Source organism: Sorex araneus, chromosome 6 (genome assembly GCF_027595985.1).
Source record: "Sorex araneus isolate mSorAra2 chromosome 6, mSorAra2.pri, whole genome shotgun sequence".
Taxonomy (NCBI): Eukaryota; Metazoa; Chordata; class Mammalia; order Eulipotyphla; family Soricidae; genus Sorex; species Sorex araneus.
The window spans coordinates 149,026,444-149,040,770 of record NC_073307.1 but is presented as its reverse complement, the minus strand read 5'-3'; the positions used below and the strand labels follow the sequence as shown (position 1 = coordinate 149,040,770).

General features: G+C 52.6%; 1 protein-coding gene across 1 annotated transcript in view; it reads right to left on the bottom strand.

The window, feature by feature from the left end:
• The window catches only part of PTPRJ (protein tyrosine phosphatase receptor type J), a 172,371-nt gene that overhangs the window by 49,504 nt on the left and 108,540 nt on the right, over positions 1–14,327 (bottom strand). Inside the window, 4 exon segments of the mRNA XM_055141437.1 lie at positions 963–1,202; positions 4,793–5,062; positions 6,726–6,944; positions 8,644–8,662. Of these exon segments, the coding sequence (XP_054997412.1) occupies positions 963–1,202; positions 4,793–5,062; positions 6,726–6,944; positions 8,644–8,662 (748 nt within the window).

The window sequence follows — 14,327 nt, the reverse complement described above, 5'->3', positions numbered from 1 at the left end:
CTCCAATTGTTGGGAAAAACAAGTTAAGGAGAGGCTGCTAAAATCTCAGGGCTGGGACAAATGGAGACGTTACTGCCGCCCACTCGAGTAAGTCGATGAACAATGGGATGATAGTGATTGTCAGGAAGAAAGCTCAGTGGGCTGGAGCTCATTCTTTGCCTGCCAGAGGGAGCTCCGTACTTCATGTTGAATGAAATCAGCCAGAGGGGGAGGAACAGACTCGGGAAGCAACTCTCTCATCCGCCTGCCCGAAGTAAGCCTCAGAGGGGACTCTCAATGTCAATGGCAATAGAAAGGAAGGGGGGGAGAACTTCAGTAGCTTGGCACTGGGGCAGGGGTGGGGGAGAGGGGGGGTAGTTAAGGAAGGGAACATTAGGACCATGGGGGAGGGGAAGTGCCTGCCACAGAGGCAGGCTGGGGGGGGGGGGGGAGCAAAACGAGGGACATTGGTAGAGGGTAAAGGGCACTGGTGAAGAGATCGGTGTTGGAACCGTTGTGCCCGAAACTCAATCCTAAATATCTTTGAAACCTTGGGCTTCAAAATCCCTGCAATTCACAGGGATTCAATTAAAAAAAAAAAAAAGAGAGAGAGAGGGGAGGAGCTCCAAGATTAATTCCAGGCACCACATGGTCCCAAACACTGAACCGGGAGTGAGCCCCCTGCCCACTGCCAGGTGTGGCCCCAACACAAAACAAATAAACAAACAAGCTCCAGGGTCAGTTACTTTCCTGGATACCCAACCCCAAGCCCAGCCCCGCCCCACGTCCAGCCCCGAAGGAGGTGACCCGTCAAATGAGAATTTTGTTCCCCACCCAGCTCTGGGCTCACAGTGAATGCAGCGGAGAGAAGAAACACCCCTGTACGTTCTAAACCCCCATGTGATGAGAAGGACACATGTTTTCTAACTGTCCCATTCCTGGGAGTCGGATCCATGGGAGCAGACCCCACGCCTGTCACTCGCCTGGGTCCCTCCGGGCACACAGAGTTGAATTGGAATCTGGAAGACACACGGCAAAGCAGTATTTCTTCCCTGGCTCCAGGTGTGAAGGGTTGTCTGGTACATCGGGACACAGATTCTGGGTAATTCCACCAGTTTCCAGAAGCATCCGGCAGGTGTTCGTATCATTCTCGTTCCTCCAGGTGACAAGAGCGTCAGTGTTCCCTAACGACTCGCTGCGCAGGTCGGAGACAGGACTTGGCACTGTGGTTTAAACATACAATGACGGAGTCACGGGCTCAGTCTCCGACTCCACCTGGTTCCCCCAGCACCCGACCCACAACAGCCCACGCCAGTCCAACACCCTTGAGCACCACCGGGTGTCACCCCAAAAACAAACCCAAAAAGTATCCAGAAAATAGATCGGGGAGTTGGCTCAAGGGATACTAGTGTACATCTGGGAGGAGACCCAGGACTTGGCATCCTATGTAGCCCCAAGCTCCACCCAGGAGTACCAGCTGGGCACTGAGCATTACGGGAAGGTGTGAACAAAAATAAAGATAAGAATAAGAATAGGGCCAGAGAGATTGTACAGGAGTTAAGACACTGGCCTGGCATGCAGCTGCCGGGGGCTACAATATCCAGCACCACATACCGTCCCCTGGGCACCACCAGGAGTGGTCCATGAGCACGGGAATCAGGAATAAGCCCTCGGTACAGCTGGGTGTGCCTCCTCTCTCCCATCCCCCCCCCCACAGAAATAACTAAATAAATAAAAGCACAATAGACACTGACCGAGCAAGATATGAGTGGCTGCCTTTCACAAAGACTCTCTGGGGTCCCTGAGCTTCCAGCACCCCCCATGAGGAGCCTTCCTGGACACGAATGCCCACGGCAATGGCACCATCCCACAGCGGGCAAACCTGGGTGTCCTCGTGCAGAAAGGGTGAGAGCTGGCAGGGCTGGGGCACAGGCCGGGCGCGTGGAGAGCCCAGGTTGGATTCTGGGAAGAGCAGAGTCCCCCAGACGTCACCGGGGGTGACCCTGAGGGCCCCAGGGCTGGGCTGATTATCACTGGAAGTGGCCCTGGGTCAGCTGGCACAGCTAGGGAAGACAGCACCCCCTAATCAAAGCCGGGGAAGCACAGCTGAGGGGCTGAGAGAGAGTGACATGGCCGGGAGCAAGCATGTGACTCCCGGCACCGCTCGGTGGGTGCAGGGCTCCTTTGTCCTGCAGTCCCCCGCGTGCCACCAGGTGTGGCCTGGGTATCCCCAGCACAACTAGCACCACATCCTCAGGCACAGGTGGCTGAGAACCACCGCAGGGAATCTCCTGAGAACCATTTGGGGGGGGGCGGCACCCCCTCAAGAGACGGGGGAAAAAATGCTAAAATCAAAAATGTTTAGGTCCCAGCTCCGTCCACTCCAGATGAACCCCCAATGGCCACAAAACTTCCAGAAGAAAAACCCAGGTACACAGGAGCAGGGACTGACAACGCCAGGCGACACGATGCCAGGCCACACGACAGGGAGGAGGACAGTTCGTCCCTTCCCATCTCCCTGCCTGCTGGGGGTCCTGGTGTCACGCCCACAGACTGCCTCTGGGCGCCATCTCAGGGCCTTGGTCCAGAGACTCAGCAGCTCACCCGAGATCTCTCCCCACTCCCCCAGGGCACTCCAGATGGAGCGGGTGTCCCCTCTCCACCCACCCCAGATGGACCAACCCCTCGTGACAATCACAATAAGAAATAGAAAATAAAGTATCTAACATCTGCCTGTGGCAGGCAGGCTTGACTGGTAGTGGGAAGATTTGAAATAACGGTGGTGGGAAGAGGTGATGGTAGTGGGATTGGTGTTGAAATAATACTGAATGCAATCAACTTATGTGAACAAACTTCTGTCACTGTCACTGTCACTGTCATCCCGTGACAGTGATTTGCTCGAGCGGGTACCAGTAACGTCTCTATTGTGAGATTTGTGTGAACAAACTTACAAAAATAAAATTTTAAAATAAAAAAAAATGTGCAAGGTGTGTCCCACTCTGAGACAGTAACAGTGACCTGATGGCTTCTCAGCAGCCACTGGACATCCGTAGCCTTAATTCTATGGGGTTCAGACAATGAAAGACCAGCATCCATTAGAACTCCTGGTTGCTAGGGTTATGTTATGGGTCCAGATGCAAAAGAATAGCACCCCATGGGATGTGTGTGTGTGTGTGTGTGTGTGTGTGTGTGTGTGTTGGATGAGGGAATCCCTCATCTATTGCTGATGAGAATGCTGACTGGCTCAAACTTTAACAATATGGTGTGTGTTGGATAGGGGAATCCCTCATCTATTGCTGATGGGAATGCTGACTGGCTTAAACTTTAACAATATGGTGTGTGTTGGATGGGGGAATCCCTCATCTATTGCTGATGGGAATGCTGAGTGGCTCAAACTTTAACAATATGGGCACTTCTCAAAAACACTAAGAATTGAGCTTCCATATGACCCAGCAACTCTACTCCTTGACATCTACCCCAAGAGTCCCAAAACTCAGAAATCAGAGAAGACATCTGCACTCCTATGTTCACTGCAGCACTAATCTCAATAGCTAAAATCTTCAAACAATCCAAGAGTCCAAGAACAGACGACTGGATAAAGAAACTATGGTACATCTACCACCATGGAATTCTACTCGGCTATTAACCAATACCAATACCAGCAAGTTGCTGCCATGTGGATAGAACTGAATGAAGTCAGCATGAAGGAAAAGAGGCGGATACAGAATGATCTCTCTCCTTTATATACACAGGATATAAAGAAGCATAGTAGGGGAACACAGAAGGCCAAGAGCAATAGAACCTAAGAACTTGTCGACAGCACTGAGCTTCTTATGGCAGTGAGACATGGTGTGTGTATGGGGGGGAGGGAGGGGTTAGGGGAGCGCACACGGGGGTCTGAGGTTGGGGTGTGGAGAAGAAGGACAATGACAGAGAGAAACAGAGACAAAGATGGAAAGAAATGAACACTCTTGTGGAGATGCAATGCTGGATTCATGAAATTCCATCACTGTTGGGTCTTTGCTGACCTTCTGGGCTTAAATATGTGGTTCTAATTAGCCTTTATAATCATTTTGTAAGAAGTACATTTGCAGGGCTGGAGTGACAGTACAGTAGGTAAAGATGCTTTACTGCATGTGACTGACCCTGATTCAATCCCCGGCATCCCACATGGTCCCCTTGAGCCCACCAGGAGTAACACCTGAGCTCAGAGCCAGAAGTCACCTCTGAGCACAGCCTAGGGAGGAGGAGGAGGAGGAGGAAGAAGAAGAGAAGAAGAAGGAGAAAGAGGAGGAGGGGGAAGAGGAGAAGGAGGAGGAGGAGGAGGACAAGGAGGAGGAGGAAGAGTACATTTGCAGCAATAAAAGGTGTAAAGGACATCTAACCTCAGTAGAATCTAAGTGCAATCAAATCTCCCTGGGCTCTTTTCCTTAGCAACACACATTTTTCTCCAGAGTATCCCCAACTCTCAAGCCCAAACTCCTTGGGATACACATAGTCTCCACTTCCCTGAGGGAGAAGAACCTGTGCATGATGGATAAGCCACTGTTCCCCTTGGGCATCTGTCCCCAAGTCTGGGTAAAAGTAGAGTAACCAATACCAGAAGACTGCTTGGAGCTGGGGAGGTAGAAGTAGTGAAAACCTCCTCAAAGGCACAAGCACTTAACACTGAACTACCCTAGACCCCGTGGTATAGACTACACAAGCCTTCCTCCTGTGAGGTGCCTGAAATGCTCTTTCCAAAGGCACCTAGAATGGGGGGCTAAGACACAGCACGGGGAGGAAAGGGTCGGGATCCCTCCTGGGAGCTTACTTGTTGTGACATTATGGACTCTGGACTCTCCCTGAGTATCATGGTCTAATTCAGGGAAAATGGAGAAAGTGTACGAGGTCGCTGGGAGTAAGTTCATGATCACCATCCAGGTTTGGTTAGAAACTCTCTCCTCCCACTCGGCGTCGGCCTCGCTCTTGATCTGAACACGGTATGAGTAGTTCGAAGCGGCTGCATCCGTGTTCTGCCAGGTCAAGTTCACGGAGGTCGGAGTGAGGAGAACAACATCAATGCTCTCCACGGGGCTGGGTTCTGTTTCCATAACGTTTCCAGAAAGAAAAAAGGAAAAATAAAACATGTTTTCAACAGGAAACGTAAGAATCACCCTCTATGCCCACCTCGGTTGGCCACAGCTCTGCTTCCGAGACGTGCACCGTAGAATTTTGATTTTCTTGAGTCGAGTGCCGGACTTCCCAGACATCAAGACACGCAGACACATACAACGGCATGTGTGTCGGTAAAAGGAGGTTTGCAGATGAAAGACAAGGACCAGGAGATAGTACAGTGGTCAAGGGTTCGATCCCTGGCACAGGGTTCAATCCCTCGCACCACGTGGCCTCCCAAGCCTGGCCCGGTGTGGCCCTGAGACCCCAGAGAACTGCTGGAGTAGCCCCAGGGTCCCCCAGCATGACAGGACACAAGCAGCACCACATCCTCGGGCTTGGCTCGGAACCACGAGCCCGGATGGCCAGGTGTCACCTAATATGGCCCCCAGAACCCCCTAAATACCGTTTGAGAGCCCTTAAATTAGAGATGAAAGGGACAGACAGAGGTTGGCTGTGACTTGAGTAGGGGGACAAATCTCTAGAGAAGTTACTAGAAACAGACACAACTTGAGCGAGGCCTTCATCTCAGGAAACCCATAAAGAGGAGTGGCTTAGACCACATTCGCTGCCTCTGGCCCATGGGCCGGGGTGGAGGAAGGTGGAAAGCCACCAGTCTACTGCCTGGGTTTAACTACTGGGGAGCGTGGCAGGTGTGAGAAGATTGCAGGAGGGGGCCAGAGAGATAGTACAGTGGGTAGGGCGCTCACCTTGCACGCAGCCAACCCAGGTTCCATCTTCAACACCATGTATGTGCTTGGTGTTGCTCAACCCCGAGCTGGTCAGGAGTGATCTCCGAGTACAGAGCCAGGAGTAACCCCTGAGTACAGCTAGATGTGCCTCCCCATCCCCCACCCGCCCAACCGCCCCCCCCCAAAAAAAAAAGTTGCAGGAGACTGGCTTAACAGTACAGAAGCAGGTAAGAGCTTTACTCAAACCCTAATCCCAGGAGGTCCCCTGAAACAGTTTCCTGGCATAAAGACGGCATGGAAGGGGGCTAGGGCACTAGTTCAGGGGTGAGAGCATGCACCCCTCATACAGCCTACCCTGGCTCGATTCCCAACCCCCGATGGTACCCCAAGCATCATTGGGCACAGGCCTGGAGGGACCGCAGCACCGTGGGGGCTAAGCCAGGAGTTCTGAGGGGCTCCTCCAGGCTGGGGGTTGGGCTGGAGGTGGGGTCCGGGTAAGGGACCTTGTGTTGGGGCTTGAAGCTTGGGTCCGCTGTGTGCAAGGCAAGCACCCTAAAGCTGTACTTTCTCTCCACCCCTGGGGCTGTTGTTGCTGTTGTTGTTTTTTAAGATGAAGCGATAGGGATCTAGAAGGACCCATCACTTGCCCGGGGTCATGCGCCTGGCAACTGGACAACCCAGGAAGCAAAACCCGGGTCTGGTTTCTCCACCTGTGTCCTTCACTGCTCAGTGGACCTGGCCCTGATCAAAGGCAAGTGTGAGGGCGGCTCTCAGGGGAACCAGAGATCCCTGGCTCGAGGCCCTAGGGTGAAAGTGGGGAGAGGGATGACCCGGAGGCCTCAGGAGCCCCACGACAGTGGCAGAGCTGCCCTCTGCCCGACACAGCCCCCGCGTGCTCACTTGTTTGCACTTGGCAGCAGGACTCTGAGGAGTTGAGGACGGCCTGGTAGCGGGTGCCTGGTGTCAGCCCCACAAAGGAGATCTTCCCGGCGGGGGCGTCTCCCGCCAGAGGCTGGGGCTCGATGACCTGGTCGCTGCCATCCCTCAGCGAGAGGTTCCCCAGCACGCCACTGAAATGGATCTCCTTGGAGGTGGAGGTGTACGTGACCTGCTCGCAGCCTGCCACAGGGGAAAGAAAACAGGACGGGTTGATCCCAAGCGTCATCCTTCCCCCCCCAGAGGGGCCCACAGTTCACTGGACTGTTTTGTTTTGTTTTGTTTTTTTGCTTTTTGGGTCACAACCCAGCGATGCTATCGCTCTGCCCCCCCCCACTGGACTATTCATTTGTAAATGCACCATCCTCCCGGGCTCCCCGCCACCCTCCACCCGCCCCCTTCTCCAGCTTCAAAGCATCAACTCTGCACTCTCGCTGCTGCTTTCGCCTGGAGGCCTGTGACTCCTGATTTGAGCCCCGCACCGGGGACTGTCCTGCTTCTGTACCAAACTGGGAAGCAAAGGCAGCAGAGCGTGGTGCAGGCATGGCGTTGGCACGATGGCTGGATTAGCAGAGATGCGCTTTATTAAGTGCTTCCGGCCAGATCTGCACCCGTCTGACAGCACTGTAAGAACAGTCTCATGATTTTATCTCTCTGGTTCACAGACTTTGGGGTTTTTACCCACAGGGCAGGGGGAGTTCCCAAATCTTAAGGGCAAAGAAAAGCTACCAATTTTCCACCCAAAGGGAAAATACCAAAAACATTTGCAAAAAAAAAAAAAAAAATATATATATATATATATATATATATATATATATATAGTAAGGGCATATTTTAGAACACATCGATCTTTAATGGAATATATTTAGCCTTATTTAAAAACTTTTCCATAAGCCCATATATCTCTAGAGAGAGACTATATTCTTATTCTTCTATTTTACTATATACCAGAGAGAATCGGCAATGGTTGGCAACTAAGATACAGAACGCCCCTTGGGAACAAAATCTACATTAAAGCTACCCCTGGTTTTCTAAAGATTATACAAACCCTAGATGCCATTTAAAAACATCATGAGCATGGGGGCCAGAGCAATAGTCTCGAGGGAGGGTGTTTGCCTTGCACGTGGCTGACCTGGGTTCGATCCCCAGCATTCCATATGGTCCCCCAAGCACTGCCAGGAATGATTCCTGAGTGCAGAGCCAGGAGTAACCCCTGAGCATTGCCAGGTGTGACAACCCCCCCACCAAAAAAAAAAAATTTTTTAAAAAAAAGCATCATAAGCAGCGGCCAGAGTGATAGTACAGCAGAGAGGTCATTTGCCTTGCACACAGCTGATTTAGGTTCGATCCCTGATTTAGGCATCCCATACAGTCCCCAGAGCATTGCCAGGAGTAATTCTTGAGCGTGGAGTCAGGACTAACCCCTGAGCGTCACTGGGTGTGGCCCCAAAACAAAAACAAACAAAAAATCATGAGCAATGTAGCAACCCAGGAGAATACTAGGGGACCAGCAAACACATAAGATCAATTCAAATCATATTATATCAGTTTCAACTAATTCAGTTTTTTAAATCAAACGCCCCTTCCTCCCCTCCCCCACGCCCCACATAGATAAAAATATACAATATACGTTAGGGGGAAAAAAAGTCACAGAAGATATAATTTTTAAAGTGTTTTCAGGGAGGCACAAATGAACAGCATGCTCTTCCTTTTCATTTGCCATCTGCACCCTCTCCCCACGTAGAAAGAAAAACTCCAGGCTCTGGTGGAGCTTTGGAGCCAATTCTCCTTTTCTGCGATTTTTCCCGCTGCTGTTAACACTTGCATCCACCGGGGGGCGGTGATGAACAACCCAAGCGTTGGAGAGGGAAGCGGTACTCACAGTCACCTGCGCACGCGACCTGCAACAGAAAAGAGAGAGAACGCGGAAGTCAGCAGATTGCAGCAGGCCTGGTGGCCCATGCAGACGCGGGGGCAACGGGGCAGAGAACTTCATGGTGGGGGCGGGGAGGAGTGACGCACGCGAGGCCCAGCCCAACTGACCTAACCTGCATGACCACTGAAAGTAGATAAAGGACCAAACGTGAGGGCCCCTCAGTACCTATGTTGCAAAAGGAGAGAGAGAGTAGGGGGGAGGCTGTCTGCCATACAGGCAGGGGGAGGGGCGCGATGGGGGGAGGGAGGAATACTGGGGACATTGGTGGTGGAAAATGTGCACTGGTGGAGGGATGGGTGTTCGATCATTGTGTGACTGAAACTCCAACACGAAAGCTTTGTAACAGTATCTCAAGGTGATTCGATTAAAAAGGAAAAAAAGCCGGCACAACCGCAGGTTACAGATGAACCACAGACTCCCTCGGCTCTAGATGGCCCATGTGCTGGGACCACGGCGCCCTTCCCGGCAGACACATCCTATCCCCGGAATGCTCCCACGAGGGAACAACCAACCACCCAGACCCTAGAGCCAAGGCGAGTCAAGCCAGTTGACGGCACACAAGAAACTGCAATGGGGCTGGAGCGATAGATAGCACAGCGGGTAGGGCCTTTGCCTTGCACACGGCCGACCCAGGTTCAATTCCCAGCATCCCACATGGTCCCCTGAGCACTGCCAGGAGTGATTCCTGAGTGCATTAGCCAGGAGTAACCCCTGTGCATTGCCGAGTGTGACCCAAAAAGTAAAAGAAAAGAAAAAGAAACTGCAAATGCCCGCTCCTTCTTCCTGCCACCAGTAGGGGACAGTCACCCTTTTTGAAAAGGGACGCAGCAACCTCGGGGATGAAGGTTGGAAATCCAGAGGCTGAAAAATCAGTCAAGTCCAGTTCTCTATCTGCCTGTCCTCCAAGCTACTACTCCTGGCCCATAAATTATAAATTCCCACACACACTTTAAATGCTGGAAAAAGAGTTGGCAGAGCAGGTGAGATGATTCGGCAAGCAGGGTGCCCGCCTTGCCCACAGCTGAGCGGATTTAATCCTCAGGCACCACATATGGTCCCCCAGAACCTCGCCAGGAGTGACCCCTGAGCACTGCGCCAGGAATAAAGCCTGAGCACCAACAGGTGTGGCCCCAAATATTTGAGGCTATTTTTTTTTTCTTTTCTGCAAACACACTTTTTTTACTTAATCGGACTACTCAAAGGAGGGTCCTCTTGGGGCTGGAGCAATAGCACAGCGGGTAGGACGTTTGCCTTGCATGCGGCCGACCTGGGTTCGATTCCCAGCACCCCATATGGTCCCTTGAGCACTGCCAGGGGTGATTCCTGAGTGCAGAGCCAGGAGTAACCCCTGAGCATCACTGGGTGTGACCCAAAAAAAAAAGTGAAGGGGGTCCTCTTGAAGATGAAAATGATCAAGAGGGCATCTAGCGGAAAGAATGTCCTCCCCGAGAACACAGTTCTGCCTCCGCCCAAGTGGCTCCGCCACCACGAGGCCCGTCATGATTGATGCTCTAGAAACTGCTCCCACGTTCAGGCCACTTAGCACCTGCTCCCCAAACCAGATCCTTCCTTGTCCTGCCTGCAGTTTCGCATCCCTCCCGGCAGGCTCTTTTCCACCCAGAGCAAAGGCCGCGAGCAGGTCTCCCACGGCCAGATCCCTGAGGGCCCCGGCCAGAAACTCACTCCCCCTCGGACCAGCCCCACGCAAATGAAATGCACAACCCCCAACAACAGACACCAGGGCCGGAGGGTAAGGCTCTTGCCATGAAGACAGTGGTTGGACCATGAAACTTCTTTTGACTTCCTGGAGCGCCTGGCCACGGGGACACCTCCACCTCTGCAACACTGACAAAACCAGGAGTAGCACACGAGATAGGATGGGCTGTAACGGAGAAGGCAACCAGTCTCGATTAAAAGAAAAAAAAATCTAAAGACAGAGGCTTAACCTATAACATCTTAGTAATCTCTTCTACGAGGACGTAATGGCTCCATGGTGAGACACAACACATCTTCACTAACTTTCTTCTAAGGAAACACTTTGTGGATCGCTCTGTTAGCAAATTATTGGTAACAAGCAATATAAAATAAGTTATTGAAGGCCTGCTATGAGGGCAGGCTCAAGGGGTAGTTGGGAAAACTGGACAGAATGGTGGAGGGAGGGTGTAACAGTGGTGGAGTTGGTGTTGGAGTATTGAACACCTGAAATAAACCATGAACAACTTTGTAAACCAGTGTTTATATAATGCGTAAGGAATAAATTAAAAGATAATAATAATAATAATAATAATAATGGTTGGATCCCTAGTATGCCCTATGTCATTCCCCATCAGAGCCAAGGGTGAGCCCTGAGCACAGAGTCAGGAGTAATCTCTGAGCATCACTGGGTGTGGCCCCCAAACCAAGAAACAAAAGAACAGACTCCATCTGGGCCCCATGCCCGGGACACGCAGCGGGCTCTTACGAGCACCACTGGGATAAAGAACATACCTCTCGTTCTGAGAGAAGGCCGCAGGAAGGGACTCCCCCCAAAGTGCCCGCTCCACTCAGGGCCACGGCACACGGCGGCACGTGGGAGTCCAATTCTCAGCCCACGCTGGGTGGACTGCTAGTGACCGCGGTTCGCAGAAGACAAGGACGCCAAGTGCCCCCCCCGCTCACGTTAGAGGGGCGGAAGGAACGGCCTGATTCCCACCAGCCAAGGAAGACACGCAGCCTCCCCTCGCTCCCTCACACACAAGCCGAGGGCGGGGAGGGTCCTCCCCACTCCCTCCCCCCTGCATCCCTGCCGGCTCTGTCCCTGCTGCCACAACCCGACCCGGCCAGGTCGGAGCTTTCTCACGCTTCTTGGGATTCTGCACCTCCACTGTGCAAAGCACCCACCATCACGACCCACACCAACAGCAGGGCGCTGGTGGTTCCGAGTCCTGTGGGGGGTGGGGGGAGCAGCGGTTGAACATCAGCCACGTCAGCTCAGGACTGATATGACGGAGTGGAGGATGTCCCCGCTCCACACGTGTGGCTGTGCTTTATCCTGGGCACGTGTGGCCATGCGCTGTGTCCTTACCCCAAACCATTCAGCTCACCTACCCACCAGCCCCACGCAGCAACGAGGAACACTGAAGATCAGGCTCCTGGGCCAGAGAGACGGGACAGGGGCTTAGGCGCTTGCCCTGCACGGTGGCCAGGCCGGGTTCAGCCCCGAGCACCACATCGGCTGCATAAACAAACCCCCGAATGACCATGGGCTCTGCAAGAAAGAAGGGAAGGAGCCATACACGGAAGCCACTCGGGGAGGAAGCTCTGAGGGATCGGGGGGAGGGGAGCCAGAGAACCACGCCGCGGGGACCGGGTTTCCCACTATGAAAATCCAGGAGAGCCACTCGCCAGCGGGCAGGGTGCTAGCCGGCACACGGCCAACCTGGGTTTGATCCCCAGCACCCGGGATGGTGCTTTGAACCCTGCCAGGAGGGATCCCTGAGCACAGCTGGTGTGACCCCAAAACCAAAAATAAATTATAATCAATTAAAATAAATGCCAGCTCTGGGTCTCTGTTCTCGGCAAAAAGAGCAGCAGAGCCTGGATTCGAACTGAGGGCGGCGTCCGACTCGAATCCAGGCTCTAAAGCAGCGATTCCCAGGACATAACACAGTCCCCACCCCAGCCCAGCCCCGGGGACCCTGGGACAACCCAGAGAGGGGTGGGATTTGTTGGTTAAATTAGTTTGGGACCCTCTGTCCAGCTCCCAGGGGAAAGACACTGGTTAGAAATTTACTAGGACTGGGGCTGGAGCGATAGCACAGCGGGGAGGGCGTTTGCCGACCCGGGTTTGATTCCCAGCATCCCATATGGTCCCCTGAGAACCACCAGGAGTAATTCCTGAGTGTAGAGCCAGGAGTAACCCCTGTGCATCGCCAGGTGTGACCCAAAAATAAAAAATAAAAAAGTACTAGGATTTAGAGATTTTTTTTCTTTTTTTCTTTCTTAGTGAAGGATGGTAGTTTTGTCAGATGAAACTTGCTTCGAAACTCACCTAAGGATAGTAGAAATAAGGGCCAGGAGGGTGGCCCCACAGCTTAGAAGCTGATCTCATGTGCTGGGGGAAAGGCGGGTGGGAGGGAGAAGAGACCACTAAGTAAATGATGGCTGGAGGGACCGCTCAGATGGTAGATGCGTGCTGAAAGTGGACTATGGGCCAAACATGATGGCTGCTTAGCGCCTATATTGCAAACCATAACACCCAAAAGGAGAGAGAGAGTAAGAGGGAATGTGTCTGTCACAGAGGCAGGGGGAGGGTAGAGGTAGGGGTGGCGGGAGGGACACTGGGAACACTGGTGGTGGAGAAAGGGCACTGGTGGTGGGATGGGTATTCGAACATTGTTTGATTAAAACGTAATCATGAACATTTGTAAGTCTGCAACTGTATCTCATGGGGACTCACTAAAATAAAAATAATTAATTTTTAAAATTTAAAAAACTAAAAAGAAAAAATACATATCTGAGAGGAAAGTGGCAAATAGGTGTTCAATAGAGACAGGCTTCTCCAGAGTGGAGATAAACCAGCAAAGAAACAGACAAACAAGTGAGGTATGCGTTCAAGGTGAACATATGCATGTATTTTTTTTTTTTAAAGAGAGTGATACTGTCCCAAATAATTTTATTTTCTTTTCCCTTTTTTTTTTGGCAGGAGTCAAGTGATGCCAGGGACCAAACCCAGTCCTCATACATGCAAGACTCTTAGCTCCAGGCAGGCCCCTGATGCTGCCCCAAGCCTCGCCAGAACATTCTCCAGGTCCAGCATAAACATATTGGTCAACCAGATGTCCAGGCATTCACTGTGCCCCAAGAACACCCAACATCCCCCAAGTGCCGTGGTGGTTCCTCTAGTAGCCCCCAGGACTCCCAGCACGAGAGTCACCATATCACCACATCGCCAGGTCCAAGCAGGTGACCCTCTGGCCTGGGGAATCGAATGTCACCAGGAGTGGCCCTAGTCAGCCTGAGCTCAGCTTGGGAGTCCCCCCAACAAAAAAAAAAAAATGAAGCAGAGCAAATAGGGTGTTAGCCTTGCACGCAACCAACCTGGGTTCAACCCTAGCACCCTGTTTGGTCCCCCGAGCCCCGCCAGGAGTGACCCCTGAGCACAGAGCCAGGAGTCAGCCCTGAGTGTCACAGGTGTCCCTAAACAACTATAAATAAGTCACAATCACCACTTGTGCCGCCTCCTCTGGGGAGAGCCACCCCACCGGGCTCCCCGTTCCCACCCCCAGAGAGAAGTTCCTATTTCACAGCCTCTTGGGGTTTCTGCTGAGGAGCTAAAACTCTCTCTTCTGCCCTTCGGGACTGACCTGCAGGCCTGGAGGAGCTTCCGGTCACAGGGCTCCTCCAGGGCCCAGAGAGAACCACTCCGTGGGGACACTGCCCTCCTCTGCCCTCAACGCCCTGCAGCCCAGCGGCGGCCATTCCTCAGTGGTCCACTATGAATGTGGGATTCTCCCCGCTCAACGCCTGAACCCCGGGGCTCTCGGTCCATGAGCCTCAGGCCTGCACGGGAGCAACATTATTCCCCCAAGCACAGTAAAGTCAGGCTTGGAAACCCCAGCCCTGATGAGCAGACACCGAGTCATTCCAGA